Genomic DNA, 2,425 nt, shown 5'->3' on the forward strand with positions numbered 1-2,425 from the left:
TATATATATATATATATATATACACATACATATACATACACACAGAAATATAGATAGATATATATATATATATATATATATATATATATATATATATATATATATATATATAAATGTATAGATGTGTGTATGTATAGATATATAATATAATTGGAATCTATAGAAATACAAATGATACTTATATATTTTTTTTTTTAAATATATTAGAGGAGAGATCTTTTACAAAGAATTTGGTCAAAATATCCAACAGTTCACGACGACCCAAGCTTTCCGAGCAATCCACCATCTCAACCTTCTTTGTTGCCGAACTCGGAAACAGAAGAAGAACTTCGGCTTCAAAGAAGATTAGATAGCACAGACTGGTGTGAATGTGGCAATTGTCGTGTTATGCCAACTGCAAGAGAGTGTGTATGCTGCCAAGAAATCGCAAATGTAAAGGAAAACATTGAGGAGGGTTCAGTCTGCATTACTCAATCGACCATTTTTAAAAACATGGTCGTGGACAGGATGAATACTACTATTATATTGACGATTATCCACCAATCGACATCTCGTGCACCAAATGCTGATGACAATAGGTATTAATTTTAAAATAAACAGTTTTACAAATTACTCTGATGATCAATTAGTATCCTGTATACCGTATATACTCGAGTATAGGCCGACCCGAATATAAGCCGAGGCCCCCAATTTACCCCCAAAAAACTTAAAAACTTATTGACTCGTGTATAAGCCGAGGGTGAGACAAGGCTGTCCATCCCTGTGTGTCCGTCCATGCCTGTGTGTGTGTCCGTCCATCCATCCATCCATCCCTGTGTGTGTATCCATCCATCCATCCCTGTGTGTGTGTGTGTGTCCATCCATCCATCCCTGTGTGTGTGTCCGTGCAGCCTTGTGTGTGTGTCCAGCCTACCTGTGTCCCGAGCCTCCGTCCCGAGCCTCCGTCCTGAGCCGCCGTCGTCCCGAGCCTCCTCCGTCCCGAGCCGTCGTCCCGAGCCTCCGTCGTCCCGAGCCTCCGTTGTCCCGTGCCGTGCCGAGCCGAGCCTTCGTCCTTCCAGGATCGCCGCTCTTCTCGGCGGCCATTCTACAATTCAAAAGCCGCGCCTCCGCCTGTGATAGGCAGAACACTCAATTTCCCAGCAGCCTGTGTTCCGCCTATCACGGACATCCTCTCATCCTCGTCCGTAGTACGTTGATGAGCGGATGTCCGTGATAGGCGGAACACTGACTGCTGGGAAATTGAGTGTTCCGCCTATCACAGGCGGAGGCGGAGGCGCGGCTTTTGAATTGTAGAATGTCCGCCGTCTGTCTGCTCGATACGCTGATCGGGCAGTCAGACGGCGATGACTCGAGTATAAGCCGAGGGGGGCACTTTCAGACTCAAAAAAGAGGCTGAAAATCTCGGCTTATACTCGAGTATATACGGTACAAATTATCTATCTGTGTAAAATTTTAGGTAAAGTATATCAAAATAATATTGTCTACAATCTTTTTATTTTATCGATTACAGAAATTTGAGGAAAACTTCTTATAAAGCGTTCACTGCATGGATACACGGATATCTGGGCAAGGGTAATCGAAGACCCATACCTTCCTGTGCTGTTCATGCAGTAAGAGCAGCATTTCCAGACCCAGATGGTGAATATGTTGGTTTTAAATTTTCTAATGATTATGACGCTGGAGACATGGCCTTGGAATTTTAGTCTTTTAAAAAATATTAAACTTAATTTACCAATACATTTTTGTTAATAAACATTTTCATTTGAATGTGCGATGTTATTTGAGAAGTGCTTTAATAAAAAATTTGAAAACTTCGTTGATTGTTTTTTATTTTTAATTTTTCTAATTCTGGTCTACTTATTAATTTTATCAATCTTTTTTTATTTAAATATAATAGTAAGACATGTTAGAGGAATATAATTATTTTTTTTTTTTTAATGTCTTAATAAAATTAATTGGTAATATATTAGTATATCATTTTAATGACAAAGTATTGAAGGTGAAAAAATTATATTTTTATTGATTAAATCATTTTTTATTATTTAGAAGATTAATCAATTTTTTCGTAACTAATTGACGTTTTCAAAACCTTTTCGAATGTAAATTTTCCTAATAAATGTCCAGCATAAGAAAAAAAGTACATTATTTATATATGTTATATAGAATGTTAGTTTTTTTTAAATCAAATATACTTTTTAGATAAATGTAATACTAACCTTTAAAAAAAAAACATACCTTAATACAAAATCAATATCTTTTGCACAAAATGATCAGGCATAAATATATATATCACATAGTCTCAAAAAAGTAAAAATAAAAAACACTAAATATTAGTTTTTATCACATACCTTCATGACATAGATTCTTCGTCCACAGGTAAAGGGAAACGTGACATGTGTTTGGACACTGCATCTTTTTTTAATGG

General features: G+C 36.5%; 1 protein-coding gene across 1 annotated transcript in view; it reads left to right on the plus strand.

Annotated features, from left to right (window-relative positions):
• Positions 1-1,703, plus strand: part of LOC143986716 (P2X purinoceptor 7-like) — a 2,425-nt gene extending 722 nt beyond the window's left edge. The window contains exons 2-3 of the mRNA XM_077485120.1: positions 208-578; positions 1,511-1,703. Coding sequence (XP_077341246.1) covers positions 208-578; positions 1,511-1,703 — 564 coding nt within the window. The remainder of the gene's footprint in view (positions 1-207; positions 579-1,510) is intronic.
• The last annotated feature ends 722 nt before the right edge of the window (positions 1,704-2,425 follow it).

Source organism: Lithobates pipiens, unplaced genomic scaffold, assembly GCF_037356315.1.
Source record: "Lithobates pipiens isolate NorthernLeopardFrog02 unplaced genomic scaffold, aLitPip1_a1.2 Scaffold_18, whole genome shotgun sequence".
Taxonomy (NCBI): Eukaryota; Metazoa; Chordata; class Amphibia; order Anura; family Ranidae; genus Lithobates; species Lithobates pipiens.